This window comes from Diabrotica virgifera, chromosome 4, assembly GCF_917563875.1.
Source record: "Diabrotica virgifera virgifera chromosome 4, PGI_DIABVI_V3a".
NCBI classification, from domain to species: Eukaryota; Metazoa; Arthropoda; class Insecta; order Coleoptera; family Chrysomelidae; genus Diabrotica; species Diabrotica virgifera.
In genome coordinates this window covers 217,927,651-217,947,658 of record NC_065446.1, presented here as the reverse complement: position 1 = coordinate 217,947,658, position 20,008 = coordinate 217,927,651, and the positions used below count along the sequence as shown (strand labels likewise).

Genomic DNA, 20,008 nt, shown 5'->3' with positions numbered 1-20,008 from the left:
CTTCTTTGTCTAGGTCTCCGTAACTTGACAATGTAATTCCAAGGTATTTTACTTCCATTACTTGTTCAATACTGATACCATCAATTTCTATTTTGCATCTGATTGGTTCTTTACTGATTACTAATGGTTTATTTTTCTGAGATGAAATTGTCATATTGAATTCTTTTGCTCTTATGTTAAATCTGTGGACTAATCTTTGCAGACTATCTTCATCTTGGGCTATCAATATTGCGTCGTCTGCGTAGCAGAGTATTTTTACTTCTTTGTTTCCCATTCTATATCCTCTTCCTTTGTTGACGTTTTTGATGATTTCATCCATGATTAAATTGAAAAGCAGAGGACTCAATGAGTCTCCCTGTCTTATTCCGCTGCCTATATCTACAGGTTCTGTAAGTTGTCCATCTATTCTGACTTCCATCTTGTTATTTTGGTAGATGTTCTCAATAGTTTTTATGATATCTAGAGGGATTTCTCTATTATACAGAAGGCGGATTACATCCCTGAGTCTTACTCTGTCAAATGCTTTCTTTAAGTCAATCAGACATAGAAATGCTGGTCTATTATACTCTAGTGATTTCTCAGTAATTTGCTTTATGACGAATATTGCATCTGTACACGATCTTCCAGTACGAAAACCCTGTTGTTCATCTGCTAAACTTATCCTCTGATTCATTACGTCTTGTAAGATTTTAGTTGTAAGTTTTAGAGTAGTATTTAACAAGTTGATACCTCTGTAGTTCTCTGGCTGCTTTTTATCTCCTTTTTTGAATAGTAGGATTAGTTCGCTCGTTCTCCATTCTTCCGGTATTTTACCGTGTTTTATGATTTTGTTAATTAATGTTGTTAATTGTTCTGTCATTGCTGCTCCACAATATTTCAGTAGTTCGTTTGGTATTCCATCCTTACCTGCAGCTTTTCTGTTCTTCAGCTTTTCGAGTGTTTTTCGTACTTCCTGTGCACTTATATTAACATCTTCATCTGTGGTAATTTCTGGTGTTTCCGGTTCTAGCATTATTTGTTCTTCCTCTGCATAAAGCTTTTTTAGATAGTCAATCCATGTATCCTTTTCTATGTGTTTTGGTTCTATTAGTTCCTTTACCTCCATTCTTTGGAGTTCTTTAAAACTATGCTGTAGCGTAAATTATGTTCTCTACTCAAATTTTCTACATAAAATTTAAAACAAAAAAGGTCCAATACATAATTGTTATAAAATCAACGGTTCCAGAGTTACGAAGGGTGAAAAGTGGAGGTTTTGGATACTTTTTATATTTTTGGGCAATTTATAATATTATTACTGATAAAAGAAAGTTTTTTGTAAATAAAATTTGCTATTTCAGTGGCCGATGGTATGTTAGTGATAAGCTCTTAAAGAAACGTCAACCTCACCACCACCCAAAATCATAATCAATTCTCCAAATAATATAAACAGTATCGAAAACCTCCACTTTTCACCCTCCGTAACTCTGGAACCGTTGACTTTATAACAATTATGTTGTTCTGAAGCTATTTCCTTGTGGCATTTTTATGATTAATTATTTATATGGGAAATAAGCCACAATTAAAATAAAAAAAATAATTTTATTAACGTTTCGACGCCCAAATCGGGTGCCGTTGTCAAAATACAAAATATTACTAGAATAAACAAAAGTGTTGTTGCTAAGCAAAAAAATTCTTCTAATTTATTTAATCTGACTCATTTATATTGGCAATTCATACATATATTATACATTTTAAAGTAGAAGACTTTAAAATGATATTGCCAATATTTATGAGTTGCGTTCCTGGGACGACTTACTGAAAGATAGTTCATTCGATTACATGAAATCAACCCTAACTCAAGAATATCCGTCACAAAAAAATTATAAAATGTTGCATTTGGTTGTCTTTTTAAAGACTGTGATCTGTCTTTAAAAAGACAACCAAATGCAACATTTTATAATTTTTTTGTGACGGATATTCTTGAGTTAGGGTTGATTTCATGTAATCGAATGAACTATCTTTCAGTAAGTCGTCCCAGGAACGCAACTCATAAATATTGGCAATATCATTTTAAAGTCTTCTACTTTAAAATGTATAATATATGAATGAATTGCCAATATAAATGAGTCAGATTAAATAAATTATTAGAAGAATTTTTTTGCTTAGCAACAACACTTTTGTTTATTCTAGTAATATTTTGTATTTTGACAACGGCACCCGATTTGGGCGTCGAAACGTTAATAAAATTATTTTTTTCATTTTAATTGTGGCTTATTTCCCATATAAATAATTAACAATTATGTATAGGACCTATTTGTTTTAAATTTTATGTAGAACATTTTTGTATAGAACATTGTTTACGCTAAAGCATGTAGTAGAATGTAAAATGTAGAAAATGGGGCGGCCAATAGAGCCTGATACACTGCGACCTTAGTAGATCTATTGTGTTTCCCCTTTCTTTTAAAGCACTTCATCTAGCTTAGTCCTCTTAATGAGACTTAACAGCCTTGATAGTGGCCTTTTCATGTAGCCTGGTGCTTCCGGTTTTTCCTCACCGAGTTCTAGAAACCGCACTCGTGCGAGACCTTCGCAATGACACAGAACGTGTAGAGCGGTTTCCTCTTCTTCCAGACAGAACCGACAGGTGTCCTCTTCTGTCAGGCCTATGAGACTCAAGTGTCTATTGAGTCTACAGTGTCCAGTCAGCAGACCCACTATCATTCTGACAGTGCTTCGACTGCGCGAAAGTAAGTCTGTTGTAAATTTAGCCGAATGTCCTTTGATGAACTGTTTGGCCTGCCTCTGTCCTGGGGAGTTGTTCCACCATTCAAGAGACCTCTGTTGCGCCCATTTTTGTATAGCTGCTCTTTTTATCGTATTTGCGATTCCAAAGACGGGTTCCGGACCAACCAGTGGCGTAGATGCGCCTTCTCGGGCCAATTCATCGGCCTTCTCGTTGCCACGATAACCCTTATGTCCCGGCACCCAGGCAAGTGTCAATCTGTTTCGACTTCCCACCTGAGAGAGGACACTCAAACAGTTCCATACCAGCCATGAATCGACCTGTACCGAACTGAGAGCCTTCAGAGCCGCTTGACTATCCGAATAGATAACGATGGAGTCGTTATCTAGATTCCGACTGATTAGTTCCATAGCGCACCTTTGTATAGCAGCTACTTCGGCTTGAAATACGGTCGCATATGTCCCTAGATATACCCGGACTTCCGTCCTTGGTTTTAAGCCATATATTCCAGCCCCTGTACCTATATCGGTTTTGGAGCCGTCCGTATACCATATTGAGTTTGCCGTTATCGGCGGACCAGCTTCCCAATCCTCTCTTTTTGGTATTGTGACTTGAAAATTTTTGTTAAAGCTATACCTCGTAACCATTCGGTCTACAGGCATTCCTAGAACGGGGTCTGCCTTTATGTCCTGGTATAGCCTTAAGTTATCAGTTCCCTGCATCATACTTATTGGAGCTTGGCCCTGGATCAACCGATGTACTGTTGATCTGGCTTCACTCTGTATGTATATATGTAGAGGTGGTAGGTTTAGTATAACTTCTAGCGCGTCCGTTGGAACTGTTCTCATGGCTCCCGTAACACTCAAGCATGCAAGTCTTTGTGTGCTACTGAGCAATCGAATCGCCCCGGACTGTTGCGTTTTGTTCCACCACGCCACTGAACCGTAAGTTAGCATGGGCCTTATAACCCTTGTGTATAGCCAGAGGTTCATTTTAGGATTTAACCCCCAATTCTTGCCACACATTCGTCTACATCTGTTCAGGGCCATAATGGCCTTCTGTGTGACTTTTTGAATGTGTGCATTCCATGTCAGCCTCTGGTCGAATATTACACCTAAGTACTTGGCCTGACTTGTGAATGGGATTTCTACTCCCTTGAGCGCTAGTGGCTGTAAGCCTTGCAGTGCTCTTTTCCTGGTGAAGGGAACAACGGATGTTTTTTGAGGGTTAACCTTCAGGCCTTCTTTCTCACACCAGCTGTCCACCATCCTCAGAGCGACTTGAAGTCTCTCTGAAATTACTTTGGTAAAGCGTCCTCGAACTACAATTACCAAGTCATCCGCATATCCCAGACAGTAAAAACCCTCCCTGGACAGCGTGTTAAGTAGGTCGTCCATAAGCGTTGCCCACAGTAATGGGGATAGAACTCCTCCTTGTGGGCAGCCGCTTACTGCCTTCGCTTCAATGGTGGCTTCACCTAACGAGGACACCATGATCCTATTTGCTAAGGTCGTCTTTGTCCACTCGCATATGAAGGCAGGAACTCCTCTCCTTTTAAGCGCTTCCGTTACAGACTCGAAGGAGACGTTATTAAATGCTCCCTCCACGTCCAGAAACGTCGCCACCGCTATCTCTGTGTCATCTAGCGACTTTGAGAGCAGTCTGTTAAGATCATCCAGTGCCAAGTCAGTTGACTTTCCTGGCTGGTATGCATATTGACGATCGCTAAGTGGTTTTTCCATCAGCACATCGTCCCTAATATACCTGTCTATCAATCTTTCCAGCGTTTTTGCTAGGAAAGAGGATAGACTTATTGGTCTGTATGACTTGGGGGTCTGGTCCATTACCCTACCAACCTTGGGGATATATGTGACTTTCACCCTTCGCCATGCAGTTGGAATATATCTCCATGCCAAACTAGCTTTAAAGATCTTTGTTAGATGCGGGATAATCACATCCTGTCCCTTCTGTAGGAAGGCTGGATAGATCCCGTCCATTCCAGGTGATTTATATGGCTGGAATTTATTGATCGCCCACCTGACTTTTTCCGGTCTCGTGATGTCGGTAGCTAATTTCCAGTCCGCCTTAGTAGGCCTTCTGGGATAAGCTAGCTCTACCGGAGGATTATTGTCAATAGATGAGCCGGGGAAATGTGCCTTGGTGAGCATTATTAAGCTTTCCTCCAGGGTTTCCACATACGTTTCGTCCTCTTTCTTCAAGAGGCCGACCTGATTCACAATACCATCCTTAGCCAGGACCTTGTGGATTCTGGAGCATGCGGGAGCCTGTTCGACTTCCTCGCAGAACTTTCGCCACGAGTCTCTTTTGGCTTTTCGGATCTCCTTATTGTATTGCGTCAGTTTTTCTCTATATATGGACCACTCCTGGTTGAATTTGGCTTTATTGAATAGCCTTCTTACATCTGCCCTAAGCTTTTGTAAGTGTTCATTCCACCAGGGTGTGTTTTTCTTTCCTTTCTTTTCTCTCTCTGGACAATTCTCCTGGTAAGAGGCCAGAACAGCTCCGCTCACCGTTTCAATTGCCAGCTCGAGATCTTCCCTATCTCTTATGGTGCCGATTCCTCCCTCGAGAGACTTCTCGAGTGAGCCTCTATAGCCTTCCCAATCCGTCTCTCTCGGGTTCCTGAATCTTGCCACCATTCGAATCGAAGTAGCTAAATCGAATCGAATGTGCCTATGATCGGAACATGAAGGTTCCTCTGACACATGCCAATTCTTTATAGTATCATACGTTTTTTCACTGCAAAGTGTTACATCTAAGACTTCTCTGCGCGTGGCCGTAACGAAGGTAGGTTTATTTCCTATATTGGCTATTTCTAAACCCATGCTTAAGATGAACTGTAGTAAAGACTCACCTCGACTATTGATGTTCGTACTCCCCCATGCCAGATGGTGGGCATTGGCATCACATCCCAGTATTAGATGAAGGTTCTCCCTTCGACTGTAGGTTATAACGTCCTCTACTATGCCTGGGCGGAAGACCTTCTCTCCAGCGTAGTAGGCAGAACAGACCAACCATCTTTTACTACCTTCCTCGGTGGAAGCGGTTAGAATACCTGTAACAAAGTCTCCGCAGCAAAGATCCGGAATCAGTGTACAGTTTACTTCGTTGCCATATACAATGCATGCTCGAGGTGTCTCTCCTTTCGCATCGTATAGTAACTTACCTTGTTGCGGCTTTAAGCCTGCAACTCTCCCTCCGTGGAGCCATGGTTCCTGCAGTAGGGCCAAGTCCAGGCCTTCCATATCAAACCTTCTGCACAAAACCGCCGACGCAGATTTGGCATGATGTAGGTTGACCTGCAGGATCTTTATTCTGCCTTCCTCTAAATTGAAGGCTATCTTTCGGGTTTTCCCGTGTCCTCTACCCCTTCCATGGGAGAGACCACACGCTCAGTGGCTTCTAGCCTTCTGGGCGGGTCTGTAGCACTCCCCTGCAAGTCGGTGCGGACTTCTTCCGGGATTTTTCCTTCTTTTGCTCCTTCCCTTGACTTATCATCCTTAGGGGGAGCCTTGCTTTTGCTCGAAGTCTTAACCTTCTTTGACGCTACTTTAGAGCTTTGCGCCTCTGAAGGTTTGACTTCTTTTCTTTTTTGCTTAGACTTAACTGCCGAGGTTGTGGCAGTTACGCCTTGCAACCCCCTTGGTCCGGCCTCTGCAACCTTCTCAATGTGCCCATCATCCTTGACACGAAATTTAATTCTTCCTATGCCAAAGTAAGGACACATTTGAAGTTTTTTGAGTTCCTCAAAGGACTCTTTGTCCATTGAGAGGACCCATACCTGCCCTTTTCCTGCAGGTGTTTTGCCCAAAACGGTCCATAAAAGAGTGTTGAGCTTTCGGTTGCTGACCATTAATCGAGTCAGCACACTTTCCGCCTCCAACCTCTTTCCGTCCTCGTCTGGGATGTAGACAGTGCAAGAACACGGCCTCTCGACTTCACTCTCGTCCTTAGCCTGGAGGTTTGCACCTTCCCAAGGCTTTAGAGCGGGAGTAGTGTCGATGAGCCATTGTGCGCTTGCACTATCCGCGCACGTCATTACCAGGTAACCGGGTTTGAACGTGCTCTTTAGCAGCCTGATTTGCGGCCCTCCTTCTGGCGTTCTCTCCAAAGCCTCCAAGATGGATGTTTGCACTGCCTTAAGCTTTGTGGGTTCCATCTTGACTTCGGGGAAGCCATCACATACTACCGCCACCTTTGCCGAGCAAAGGGCTTGTGTAAAAGTCATTTCTGACTTTCTCGGCCTCTTTTTGACTTCCGCTGGCGGCGTGCTGTGGTCCGACCTTTGCCGTTTCTTTGTAGGCTTTTGCGTAGCCATTTCCATTTCCAGCTTTTGCTCCGCCTTCTCTTTAGACTTAGCGGCACTGCCCTCCTGTCGTCCAAAGACCTTGGTAAAATTGGCCTTGATCACCGAGCGTTTGGCTTCAATGTAATCCTGGCCTTTTCCCACCAGATCTTTTACCTTCTTCTTGGAGGCCCCAGCCAGCCTGGCCTGAATGACCTCCTCGTCTGTCATCAGATCCACCTCCTCTAAGGAGGTGACTCTGACTGCCTTCCTTGTGGTCGGTTTCGCTATCTGCGTAGTAGTGCCTTCGGGGCTTTCTACTACGGGTTGTTCGTGAATATTGGTTTCCATATTTTTGTCCATATTGTTCCCACGAGTAGCTAGGGAATTGCAGTCCACTCCACCAGAGCCCCGCATGCCGGAGTAAGGCTAATTACTGTGAGGTGTCGCCTGGTTCCTCGCAGGAATCGCTCTCGACCAACTACGCATGGCCATTCATCCTTCGCCGCGATGTCTTCCAGCTTAGATTGCGGATACGCTAAAGCATAGTTTTAGAACTATTGACGAAAAACGTAAAAAAACTACTAATTTACCGACTTCTCTCCCATCTCTCCCCCAAACCGGACGCTCTAAATAATGTAACTTTTTACTGAACAATATGTGGACTATATAGAACAATTTGGTGTTGGAGGAAAACTTTTATTTTGCATGTCTGGGTTAGGCGTTTTTTTGGACTAATTACACTATACTACCTCCGTAACTTTGGAACCGTTCATTTTAGAAGGATTATGCATAGGACCTTTTTTATTTCAAATTTAATGTAGAACATTTTTGTATAGAAGGTGGTTGATGCTAAACACCATAGTTTTAGAAATATTGACAAAAAACGTAAAATACTACGAATTTGCCGATTTCTCCCCCCAAACCCGACGCTCAAAATGGTGTGACTTTTTTCTGAACATTATGTGGACCAATTTGGTGTTGGAGGATAACTTTCACTTTGGATGTCTGGGTTATGCTATCTTTTGGATCAATTTTATTATACTATAACCCATGTCGGGTCACTACGGTATTAATACTGTGTCAGCGCTGCCAACTAATTGAATTCAACTTAACTCTGTCTATCTAAATAGTAAATATATATTGTGTTATGATAAAATTTATATTCTCATGTTGACCAGATATATTTCTAATATCACCTTTTGGCATTGGACTAAATTCAAATCGAACACATGTAAAACGAGTTTAGTCTGAATCTTTAAAATTTCTCTGTTTCCTTATGAGACACGTGATTTCATGAATTAATGTTTTCAGTATTTTTCTATTTTCTCGGTTTCCATCATTGCACATTCTCCACCTTTTCCTTTGTTGTCAGATTTGTTCGAAAGACGTTCGCAATATGTGATTTGTTACGTATGCCTTTTTCTCCAGAAGTCGTGTGTTGGCTATTGTACATCTTCCATTTATTTATGATACCTATTCCAGAATTCTGGAAGCCTTTACCAAGTTGTAGGAGTTTAGTGGATTTGTATCATATGTTTGAGAAGTCACTTGGTAGTTGTCATTTCTGCGACATAGTAAAAGATTACATAAATCTCTGACTGTAATCCAGAGTTATAATTTCCTAGCGTTCATTACATGTGTTCTTAGTATATAATTGATTTTCAACAGCTCAAATTTTGAGCTATTTTCATTTGTGAGTCATCTCAACAAACAAAGATCTTTTTTTGTATGCAGGCACTCCAAAGCTCTAGATTTTGCTGTAAATCTAAACCGTAGCAATGGACATTGTTAATTATTTTCAGTAAATCATTATCATTACTCATTATTTTGTACTCTGAAACTTACCAAACAAAATTGTTACTTTGTTTTTAGAAGACCTGAAATCGATCGAACAAAGAAACCATCGGATATATATGGAAGATATGATAGTAACCTGTTAAGACCAGTAGTTGTACCTGTTCAAACAATGACGCTGTTTCAAGCTATGGCCCAATCGAATACTTTTAAAAATATTGAAACGTGTGGTATACTATGCGGGAAATTGGTAAGAATATTGTTATATATTTCAAGTTTTAAGTATTTTACTTCACCAGAGGGGAAAGATGCATATACACACATTGGAAAAGTCTAGGGATATTTTTATAACATAATAAAATTAATAAAAATAAATTCATGTGATCATTTAATTTCAATAGGGAACTTGCAGAAAAATTATATTCCAGAAATATTACTGATAAACGTTATTTAATGCTGTTAAAAGAACCCCAGTTTACAAAAAATACTCATATTTTATTATTATGAAATAAATATAAGCAATTAAAAACTGCAGAATTTAAATTATTCTTTCAACGGGCGTAATCGATTGTGACGTCAGACAGTTTGTTGGTCGTCCCTATAAACGGGCGAAAGCGATAAGTATTGCAACGGTACATAATGAATAATATGTGATAAAATCATAAGGAATCATAAAATCGTAAAGAATTAAAAAGAATTAGTATTAAAAACATAAGGTTCTTTGTAATACTATAGTAAATACCTATTATATTGTATATTGCATTAGTATAATATATTATATTATTATATAATTGCATTATATTATTATTGAATTGTGTAGCAAAGAAGTGAACATAAAATAAGTACTTATATATGTAGATGAAAATAGAGTCTGATTTTTATACTCACATTAAAATGATCCTCACATACGTGGGCTGTAGTCTTCTGTGAAATATTTTTTTCATTTCTTTTGCATGCCTTTAACCATTTTAAACGACGTTTTTATTCTTGAGGTACACGAATAAATAGTATTCAGGGCGTTTTATAAGTAGTATTGGAACACATGGGAACGATACAATATTTGTAATATTGTTTTTGTGTTGCTTTTATTATTATTATCAATAATATTAAAGGACAGATAAAAAGAAATTATACACGAACAAAATCTAACCTTCAAAACACAATGTTTTTAAAATCAACGAACTGTCAATTTTAAATACAAATAATCTTCCAGTGTTGCTAGTTCGTTGTTCTCTTCTCCTGGAACGAGCAGCGTGACGTCACATAGCGTGCCTCGCTTTTCGTGTTGGATAACTGGCGATCACAACTTTAAATGTTCATTGTTAATTAAATATTGCGATTTGACGGTTGATATTTGGTATGTCTTGTTTCTATATATTATTATATAAGCAAAAATAATAAATAAGTAAATAAAAAATGTCAAGTTCCCTATTGAATTTATACAGTGGCTCATCCTGTAGTTTATTGTGAGTAAAATATAACGCCAAAAGTGACAACGAATATTTGACAGAGCTCTTGATGACTTAGTTCATTTAAAATATTGTTTTTTATCATGGAACGACGCCATTTAACTTTTGATGAGACAAATAGGGCTGTGGTCTTCTTCAATGTGGTATGCGGCAAACTAATGTAGCTGAGCGCATGGGAGTCTCCCAAAGTGTTCCTCAATTGTGGCGGCATTTTTGTGACACTGGAAACCCAGCCTAACGTCATCTAGGATGGGAGCGCGTCACAACTGCAGCTCAAGACCGATTTTTAGTGTTAACCACTTTAGAACAAAGAAATATAAGAGAAGAAATGATACAAGAATACCAAATAGAAGAAGAAAGAGAAATAGAGGAATTCACAGAAGAAGAAGTATATGAAATTATGAGAGAAATGAAAAGAAAGAAGGCACCTGGACCGGATAATATTCATGTTGAAATACTTCAAGCATTGTCGGAACAAATAATTCCAGTACTAACATCATTATATAATGAATGTCTTAGACAAAGAAGGTTTCCCAATAATTTTAAACAAGCAGAAGTTATAATAATACATAAAGGGGAAGATAAAGATCCTGCCTTACCGAAATCATATAGACCGGTATGTTTATTGAATACAATGGGAAAATTACAAGAAAAATTATTATGTAAAAAATTAAATCAAATAAGAACAGAAATTGGATTACATCCTGGTCAGTATGGTTTTAGGAAAGGTAGATCAACAGAAGATGCAATAAATAAAGTATTTGAAATAGTAAATGAAAGCATAAAAAAGTATGTTTTAATGATCTTTATAGACGTGTCTGGGGCTTTTGACAATCTTTGGTGGCCGTCATTCTTTAAAAGACTTCGAAGAATGAGATGTCCAAAGAATCTGTACGGAAGTCTCAGAAACTATTGTCAAGACCGATATGCAAGCCTAAGCTGTCCAACAGGAAAAAAGACAAAACATATCACAAAAGGATGTCCACAAGGATCAGTATGTGGACCTATGTTCTGGGATGTAATGCTAAAGGAACTGTTGGAACAATTGACTATAGATCCTGAAGTGCTTGGAAGCATAGCATATGCAGATGATTTGTTGTTGATCATAGATGCAAACTCAAGAAGAGAATTAGAAAATAAATCAAATGAAGTATTAATAAGAGTAAATGATTGGATGAATAAAGTAAAATTAACAATATCAGATTCAAAAACAACATATAGTTTAATAAAAGGAAATTTAGAAAGAGATCCAATTATAAAAATTAGAGGGAAAACAATAAAAAGAAAAAAGGAAACAAGATATTTAGGTATTATAATAGACGAAAAAAAAAATTATTTACAAAACACATGAGTTGTGTCTGTGAAAAGGCAACAAAGCTCATGCATAGCATTGCTAGTCTAGCACAGAAGGAATATAGAATTTCGTTCCGACAGATGAGAATATACCTAAGTACAATACTTGCATCAATTGTAGGGTATGGTTCAAGTGTATGGGCACATAGATTAATAAATAAAAAAAATGCAGAAAAATTAAATAGAGCTCAGAGAGGATTTCTTATAAGAATGACGGGAGTATTTGGAACAACTGCAACACAGGCACTCACAGTTTTAACTGGAGTAATGCCAATGCATTTAGAAACACAAAAAAGAGCATGTAATTATTTGCTAAAAAAAAGAAAATATGAAAAAATAATACAAATAATAGGATTAGATATAAGAAATAAAAGAGAATTAAAAGAAATAATAAATAGAAAAAGACAAAATGAATGGAAAAATTCAATAAAATCTAGACGTTTATACAATTTTATACCAATATTAGAAAACATTCCAAATTATTTTAATCCAAAACAAGGTTTAGTACACTTTTTAACAGGACATGGACCGTACCCAACATATTTGGAAAGATTTAACTTAAAAGATGATGCATATTGTGAATGTGGAGAACTAGGTACACCAGAACATATAGTGTTACATTGTGAAAATACTATAGAAAATGAAGAACGTAGAGAAATGAGAAGAAGATTAGAAAGAATTGAAATAAGAGATATATTACAAAATGAAGAATATTTTGGAATATTAAACAATCTAACAGAAATAATATCTAAAAAACAACAAGAAATTTATAATAATAGAAGAAGACAACAAATAATCCAACCCTGATGAAGTTGAGTAAGATAAAGTTAAAATAAATAAAATAAAATATAAATTCAAAAATAGATATTCACAATTATAATAATTATAATTCAATATAAAATAAATAAATAAATAAAAATAATAATTCAATAAATAATTCATTAAATTAAAAAAAACCACCAACTCTCTTCTGAAAATAGAGGGACTGTCTTTATAACTTAGAAGGGAGTTGATAGTACCAAAAATATTTTAACAAATACATATTGTTTCTTTAAATTTGTTAAATGTAATTAATAGATTATGGCAAATTATTAATTGTAAAAATAGATTTAGTAGTTTAGTAAAAAATGTAACAATATAAAAAAATATCTGTAATCCCATCAGGAAAAAAACGACCTGGATTAGTCACTGGAGGCCAGGTCATATGTATGAACAATAAATAAATAAAAAAAAATGTTAACCACTCGAAAACAACCAACAATCACAGCACTGAATTATAGCGACTTATAGGGGGCTCACCAGGCAACCAAAGACTATGATACTGTAGAAAATCGTCTCCATGAAGCTAATATCCACAATCGAAGGCCATTGAGATGTCCACCTATCCCGGAGGCAATCGCGCTGCAAGATTAGAGTGGTGTCAAGAATATAAAAACTGGAATGCAAATGATTGGGCTACAGTTTTATTCTCCGACGAATCTAGATTTGGATTTCATCCAGATTCTCGTCTAGTCTTCTTCTTCTTTTACTCCTTGGAGATCTTTCGATCTCTTTAATTCTGAAGCTGCCTCTAGTTAATTTCCTGGGAGGTAGATTGCCAACTATCCCTCCATCTTTTAGGTGGTCTTCCGGGGTGTCTTGAACCGGGCGGGTTGTTTTCTAGGGCAATTTTTGGGAGTATATTCTCATCCATTCGTCTTACATGGTTGTACCACATCCTCTTGCGCTGCCTTCCCCATCTTACAATATCTTGAATTTTGCATTGCTCTCTAATGTCTGTATTTCTTACTCTGTCTCTTCTTGTTTTCCCCACTATTGTTCTTAGGGAAGTACACCCCACTCTTCTCGTCTAGTAAGAGTGTAAAAAGATCTGAAAATGTTGAACGCTTAAAACATGTTCATTACGTTATTGCATACAGAGGTGGGGATGGTATGGAGTGGAATAATAGTAAGTAGCAGAACGGACCTCGTTTTTCCAAACCGCTTCCTTACAGCTCAACAGTATCTCGACACCATTCTACAAACTATCGTTCATCCGTTTGCTGATGCGGTTGGTCAAAACTTTCACCTCATGCATGATAATGCTCGTTCATATGTTGCACGCCCAGTGACATACTGGCTTTGTAACGGGTGCAAAAATCATTAACGTTTTAGAATCCATAATATGCTGTTTTCACCCTGTATGGTAAATCCGTTTCAGAAATTGTATTTGTTTGTTGCGTGAAAATGTGTGATTCTTTTTCGTTTCTCATAAATCTGTGGTATTGCGTAATTCGTTCTCTATTCACATGAATATTTTTTAAGTTTCTCATTCCGGAGAACGCAGGTTTTAGAAGTGTCATGTTTTGTTAGCCGTTATTCAGTCGTGAAATGGATTGGCGGTTTTTTTATCAAAGGAATTACAGTCGTAAATTCTATAAGTTGTTTCTGGAGACTGGAATATGTTATTTTGAAGCTGATTTGTTTATGTTGTGAATTCCTTTGCAGAGATAAGGCCTCTGAGTGTGTTTATGTAATATAACAGGTTTTCACGTGCAAGATTGCGAACGTTGCGAAAAAGCCTGGGAGAATATTGAGCTGAGATATAGCTATCAGAATTTTGTTTTGTTTAGTCCTATTTGCGAGAAAAAGAGTTATTGCCTTTGAAGGCGTGGTTGAAATTTGCTTAAATCTTTTCTATTCGTTTTGAAATGAAGAGTGGAAATTAGCGAATTTTTTTATTGGTAAAACCGGACATGGTTGAGTAGGATAGAAAGATGGGGAGATGGAATGAGTTTTGGGGTTGTGAGAGAGTTCCAAGTATATTCGTCATCAGTTCAGAGTAGTCTACAACAGAGATCAGTTCTGGTAGTCTAGAGTAAGAAGCTGGTGCCTTTCCGTCAGCAGCATCTTTGCCTTGCTGACGGACAAAATTGTTGATAATAGTTCAATGGAGATAGGTGTTTATATTTAATTCAGTTCAGTTTTTTTCCAGAGCCGAAGTAGGCTTAAGTGGCTGCTGTGGTCGTAGAGTGTAAATTCTCCACCGTATTTTGTGTTTCTAGTGATGGATTAAACACATCCATTAGTTTTCTTTTGTCGAAAAGTTCTTCGTTTCTTTTAATTAAGTTTAATTAATAACAATAATAATAATAATAGTATCCAAGTGTTGCATACAATAAACGAACAATGGAATTTCATCTCTAATATAATTAACAGCTGTACTTTATCTGTCAAAATGAGTGTCGTTATGGGCCGTAACATCAGGACAATGTTTAACACTTTAACTGCCGCATGGATGGACTATGGATCACCCACAGATAAAGAACACAACAAGGTACTTGCGCTATTTCTAATTGTTGAACTCTTACGTTTTCTCGCCAATTAGTAAAATGATTAAAGACTTTTTTTTAACAACTTTGCTAAATTTTTATTTGTTTCAATAAAGTAAGAATTGTGTTTAATTATTATATTTTCTTTACCAATCTCTATCCTTCTTATAAAGTAATCACGCATGAAAGTAGCCTACGGTAAGTACAGATATTTCAAATAACCGGCATTCTTAGTTTTATATTTTTTTATAAATAAGTATATATTATACTTTCTCTTTTAATTATGGCGCCCCCCGAGCATTTCGAGTTTCTATTATATTTAAAATCTATTAAGAATCCACACCCCTAGGTCTCTGAAGACTTAGAGCTACCGAGGTACATCAAAAAGTTAAGTAGCACCAAGTATATTTTTATATTTTGTTTAATTTGGCATTTAACGTGTCGAGCTCTTCTTCTTTCTAATCCTTTAATGTGCTACAGCTTACCAATGAAGATATTGATGTGTTGCCCTGGCCAGCAAAATCCCCCGACCTGAATCACATCGAGCATGTATGAGATAGGCTTCAACGAAGAATTATTCCACATATGGGTAAGATATACAGACCGTTTCGTTTCCGAGAACGTCTGATAGAAGAATGGGTAAACGTACCTCAACAGGGTATCAACGTACCTCAACAGGGTATCGACAATCTCATTTTGTCTTTGAGCGACAGATGTAGAGCCTTAATAAACCAGGGTGGACACGATACTTTGTATTCATTCTGTTTTTTTTTTCTTATTACGACCATATTTTGTGATTACCAATTTTTTTAAATTATACTTCTCGATATTTTTGACATTTCTGAAAGGCATTGTCGTTATTTTCGACATTTCAACAAATTTTGTTGGATATTAGGTACTACTAAATACTACAAATCGATTATTATTTAATAAAATAAAAATGTATACCATTTTTATTCAGTTGCAATGCGAAGGCAAAACAATCTTATTTTTCACTTAGAACAGGGATCGCAGTCCAGCACTCTGAACCGACGATTTCGACTTTTATTGGAATCATCTTCGGAGAGGCGTAGGCCTGGTGCTCTGCTCGAAGTGACCAAACCATGAAATTAATCCCCACATTGCAACTGACGTGTATGGATTAGGTGACTAGCGTCATCTGGCAATTGAAAGGTAAAGTTTTCAATCCTAATAGCAACATTAATAATATTGAAAAATATTACTAAAAGATTTTTAAATTGAAAACTTATTGGTCTATTTCCCTGGTAACACGGCTTCTAAAATTTGCAAGCCAGATGGATGCTGCAGTGAAGACAAAGGGAGGGAATTCTAAAAAGTTGCAATTCACAACCCCCATCTGCAGCTTGGTAAAGTTCCAACGGAAAATGGACCTAGTTACTCTATAGGAGTAATACTAATATAAAATAAAATAAAAATGTATAACATTTTTATTCAGTTGCAATGCGAAGGCAAAACAATCTTATTTTTCACTTAAAACAGACAGCTCAAACCAGCACTCTGAATCGACGATTTTCGACTCTATTTGGAGTCATCATCGGAGAGGCGTAGGCCTGCTGCTCTCTGCTCGAAGTGACCAAACCATGACAGTTTATCCCCACATTGCAACTGACGTGTATGGGTTAGGTTACTAGCGTCATCTGGCAATTGAAAGGTAAAGTTTTCAATCCTAATAGCAACATTAATAATATTGAACAATATTAAAAATATTGGTAAAAGATTTTTAAATTCAAAACTTATTGGTCCATTTAGTAATATTTTTTAATATTATAAATGTTGCTATTAGGATTGAAAACTTTACCTTTCAATTGCCAGATGACGCTAGTCACCTAATTCATACACGTCAGTTGCAATGTGGGGACTTTCATGGTCTGGTCACTTCGAGCAGAGAGCAGCAGGCCTACACCTCTCCGATGATGACTCCAATAAGAGTCGAAAATCGTCGATTCAGAGTGCTGGACTGCGCTCCCTGTTCTAAGTGAAAAATAAGATTGTTTTGCCTTCGCATTGCAACTGAATAAAAATGGTATACATTTTTATTTTTTATTTTATTTTATATTAGTATTACTCCTATAGAGTAACTAGGTCCATTTTCCGTTGGAACTTTACCAGGCTGCAGACGGGGGTTGTGAATTGTAACTTTTTAGAATTCCCTCCCTTTGTCTTCACTGCAGCATCCATCTGGCTTGCAAATTTTAGAAGCCTTGTATCTTTTAGTAATATTTTTAATATTTTTCAATATTATTAATGTTGCTATTAGGATTAAAAACTTTACCTTCCCGATTATTATTTATTCATAACAATTAAAGAAGAAAGTATGTCTCTTTTTAAGAATATCCGTAGACTTTTCCAATGTGTGTATTTAGCACATATTCTTTCGAAAAGCCACAAATTATTTTGAAAAAATAAGTTTACATTTTTTTTCATATCACCGTTTAATCTTTTCAGGAAAAAAACGAATTGATTATAACCCACATGATTTTACCAAAACAAAAAGGAACGTCAGATACTTGCCACGCTACAAACGAAGAGGAAATTTTCGAATATCAAGATGCATTTAATCTCATTACTATTGGATGGATACATGTAAGTGCAGTAGCATTTTATTTATGTTAGTGTTTATATACAGTATGGTGCAAATGTCTAGAATAAATTCATTATTTCAGAAACAGGCGACTTTTAAAAAACATCTTAAAATTCAATTTTAATTTTTGAATGGCTATCAGTTAATATACAGGGTGTCCCAAAAGTAGCGGAACGGTCGAATATTTCGCAAAATAAACATCGGATCGAAAAACTGAAAAATACGTATTTAATATTTTTCAAAAATCTATCGAATTACACTAAACACGACCCCCCCCACTCTACCCCCTGGAGGTAGCGTGGGGGTAACTTTAAAATCTTAAATGGAAACCCCCATTTGTTATTGCAGATTTAGATTCCTTACGTAAAAGTAAGCAACTTTTATTGGAGACATTTTTTCGAATTGTGGATAGATGGCGCTATAATCGGTAAAAACAATTTATCGTCATACTATAGATAAATTACAGAAACGGTCTAATATCTCGAGAAATACACTTCCAAATAAAAAACCAAAAAATATGTTTTTAATATTTTCAAAATCCTATCGAACGACCTCATACACGACCCCCCACTCCATACCTTGGAGGTGGGGGTGGGGGTAAATTTAAAATCTTAAATAGGAAGCCCCATTTTTTATTGCAGATTTGAATTTCTCATAAAAAAGTAAGTAACATTTATTCGAAACATTTTTTAGAATTGTTGATAGATGGCGCTATAATCGGAAAAATGCAATTTATTAGCGCCATCTATCAAGAATTCTAAAAAATGTTTTGAATAAATGTTACTTATTCTCTTTAAGATTCCTATTTAAGATTTTTAGGGGGTTCCTATTTAAGATTTTAAAGTTACCCCCACCTCTACCTCCAACGTGTGGAGTGGGGGGTCGTGTTTGGTGTCTTTTGATAGGTTTTTGAAAAATATTACACACGTGTTCTTGGGTTTTTCATTTAAAAGTGTATTTATCGAGATATTAGACCGTTTCTATAATTTACCTATGGTCACGATAAATCGTTTTCACCGATTATAGCGCCATCTATCCACAATTCGAATAAAAGTTGCTTACTTTTACATAAGGAATCCAAAACTGCAATAAAAAATGGGGGTTTCAGTTTAAGATTTTAAAGTTACCCCCACCTTTCCTCCAGGGGGTGGAGTGGGGAGTCGTGTTTAGTGTCATTCGATAGATTTTTGAAAAATATTGAATACGTATTTTTCAGTTTTTCGATCCGATATACATTTCGCGAAATATTCGACCGTTCCGCTACTTTTGGGACACCCTATATATGCGTTGAACATTACGTCGTCAGAAGATTTTTTTTTAATACAAACCGAGGTCATTGGACACTTCATTTGAAAGGTCTCCTAATCGCTTTTGCAACGATGTATTTTTCGAATATGTATTTATTTCTAGAGGGTTAACCAAAATTATGTACTTAGTTAAGTATGATGCAAAAGTATGGAACAAATTAATTATTTCACAAACAGAAGACTTTTAAGAAGAATCTTTTTAGTGAATCAATTTTAATTTTTGAATGACAAATCCAAGAAAATTTTTTTCAAACTTAATCTTAAAGACCACACGCAAATATTATCTTAACTATTTCCAGATTGTAAATTCAATATAAAGTTTTTCTTTAAAGCAATCATTTGTAACTTATGTTGATAGTAATAATTTTTTTAGACACATCCGACGCAGACAACGTTTCTTTCGAGTGTGGATCTGCATACACATTGTCCTTACCAGTTGTTAATGCCTGAAGCAATTGCGATTGTATGTGCACCTAAGTATAATGAGTAAGTATATACTGGATATTATGTTTCTCAGGACAGTTAATAGTTTACAGATCTCAATAAACTGAAATTTGATTTTTTGGACTTGATAAGCATTCGACAGAGTTCGATTGAAGTATATCAATGTATCAGATAGAAAAAAAGTCAATAAAACTACACCCAGGTGCAAAAAAATCGATCCACTGAAAATTTGGTCATTTTTGATGTCTCGAATTTCCTAAACCTGTTGTCCGATTTAAGTGATTTTTGAAGTTATACTTCTTTACGCGCGATGAGGGTGAATTTTTATATGTTAAAACCAGGCCCATACGCATCACCCAGGCGCATACGCGCATTATAACTTTGTTCTGATTGGATGTTCAAATGCCATGTCAAAAATTATCCAATATGGCAGCTGTAGGACAGCTGTGGTTTGAAGGAAAAGGTAAAGGTAAACAAATGTATAATATATTAGTTTTATTGTTGTGAGGACAGAAACAAAACAGTTTATAATATTGTAGTGACTTTTAAATAGTTTTTAAAAGCAACAGGTACGTAATAATTGTTAATGTATCATGGGTATAAACCTACCTGTTTGATCTGCCAAAATACATAGTATGTAATACTTTTATTTATATAATTTGATTACCATCAATATTCACCTAATATATTGTTTTCT

At 36.6% G+C, this 20,008-nt stretch overlaps 1 protein-coding gene across 1 annotated transcript in view; it reads left to right on the top strand.

Moving 5' to 3' along the window:
- Positions 1-20,008, top strand: part of LOC126883302 (STAM-binding protein) — a 48,090-nt gene that overhangs the window by 19,225 nt on the left and 8,857 nt on the right. Inside the window, exons 4-6 of the mRNA XM_050648664.1 lie at positions 8,904-9,075; positions 17,425-17,562; positions 19,241-19,353. Coding sequence (XP_050504621.1) covers positions 8,904-9,075; positions 17,425-17,562; positions 19,241-19,353 — 423 coding nt within the window. The remainder of the gene's footprint in view (positions 1-8,903; positions 9,076-17,424; positions 17,563-19,240; positions 19,354-20,008) is intronic.